Raw genomic sequence first — 1,630 nt, forward strand, 5'->3', positions numbered from 1 at the left:
ACGGTAGAATAAGAAAATTGATATTCTCGAGCAATATCCCGAATGCTAATTTCAGGTTCTTGCTCGACAGCGCGAAGGACTGTTTCGATGTTCCGCAAATTTCTTGCATTGCGATGTCTGCCGGTATCTTTCTTCTTCGGTAAGACGCTGCCAGTTTCAAATAATCTTTGAGCTGCCTGAAGTACAACGCTGGCGCTTGGATGTCTTGCACGATTGGGATACAAATCGGCGTATCGTCTCGCAGCAACGTGATATTGCCCATGGCACTCTCCGAGTACCATCAGCATATCGTAATATTCCTCGTTCGTATAAGTAGCCATATCGTCCTGATAATGCTTCTAATGATCGAAGGATTATTGATCGCAGTATCGATCGCGTTATCCTATTTATACGATCTTCGTAGGGGGTCAATATCCCCTCCGTACCACCCCCAACGAATAGAAGCCAAGCGCGGGTCGCGTGTTGTCGCACCTGTGTGAAGTTAGCTCCCCAACTTAAAAAAAAATAAACTTTCTATAGTTCATTTGATTGCCTATCGTATGCACATGTATGCACATTTTGATTTTTCGTTTGCACATTCTTAGTTCAAAAGTTATTAAAAAAACAATTTTGGGGGGGCCAACTTCACGATAGCCCCCCAACCACAAGCGAATTAACTTCCAAATAACCTCGATCGACAGGTTTTCGTTTGCACATTTCGAAACACATCGATTTTTCGTTTGCACACCCTTAGTTTAAAAGTTATTAACAATTGAAGTTTCGGGAAACATTAATTATGGAAGATAAATTCAAAACACGTTCACGGCGGTTCAAAACGATGTCAATCGATAGATTTTTGTTTGCACACCTTTAGTATAAAAGTTATTAATAATTACATTTTCAAGGATGATTGAGTTTGTAAAATTGATGAAATAGTTACTGCATTTGAAAATTGCGATTTTCTGATTTTTGTCGTTAATAGAAATGTTAATAAATAAATAAATTGACCGTTTTATAGTAATGATTTTTAATTGCCTTTTTGTATATTGGTCGAATTTTGTTGGTTGGCAGCTGTACTTTTTGTTTGTTCATGACATCAGATTCCAAACATTATGTCTTGTAAGAATGTATTCACCATAACATTGTAAGACGATGTTAATCAATATATGTATATGGCATAAACGATTTAATTTATTGTTGGATGTTTAATGTCACAAATTAATATTTATAATCCAGAAATTGGAATACCGCCGGCATTAGAATTATCCAAAGCGTACCACGTGGAGCTTGCCTAATCGGTTTTACGCTTCTGTGTGTGTGTGTGTGTGCGTGTGCGTGTGCGTGTGTGCGTGTGTGCGTGTGTGCGTGTGTGCGTGTGTGCGTGTGTGCGTGTGTGTGTGTGTGCGTGTGTGTGTGTGCGCGTGTGTGTGTGCGTGTGTGCGTGTGTGTGTGTGTGCGTGTGTGTGTGCGTGTGTGTGTGCGTGTGCATATATTGTTAATTAAAAATATTACATTGAACATTTTTGTCTTATATATCGTATATTATTATAAAATAATTTTATCGAAATTGACAATATTTTATCGTGTATCTATTACATATCTATCTATTTCTATAAATGTACATATACGAATAGGATATTTAATAAAATGT

The 1,630-nt window shown here is 37.7% G+C and overlaps 1 protein-coding gene across 1 annotated transcript in view; it reads right to left on the reverse strand.

The window, feature by feature from the left end:
• Positions 1–107: 107 nt before the first annotated feature.
• LOC105461713 overlaps positions 108–1,630 on the reverse strand; it is a gene marked incomplete at its 3' end in the record, with an annotated part of 13,325 nt that continues 11,802 nt past the window's right edge. The window contains exon 3 of the mRNA XM_011708224.1: positions 108–338. Coding sequence (XP_011706526.1) covers positions 108–338 — 231 coding nt within the window. The remainder of the gene's footprint in view (positions 339–1,630) is intronic.

This window comes from Wasmannia auropunctata, unplaced genomic scaffold (genome assembly GCF_000956235.1).
Source record: "Wasmannia auropunctata unplaced genomic scaffold, wasmannia.A_1.0 LD279899.1, whole genome shotgun sequence".
In the NCBI taxonomy this organism is placed as follows: domain Eukaryota; kingdom Metazoa; phylum Arthropoda; class Insecta; order Hymenoptera; family Formicidae; genus Wasmannia; species Wasmannia auropunctata.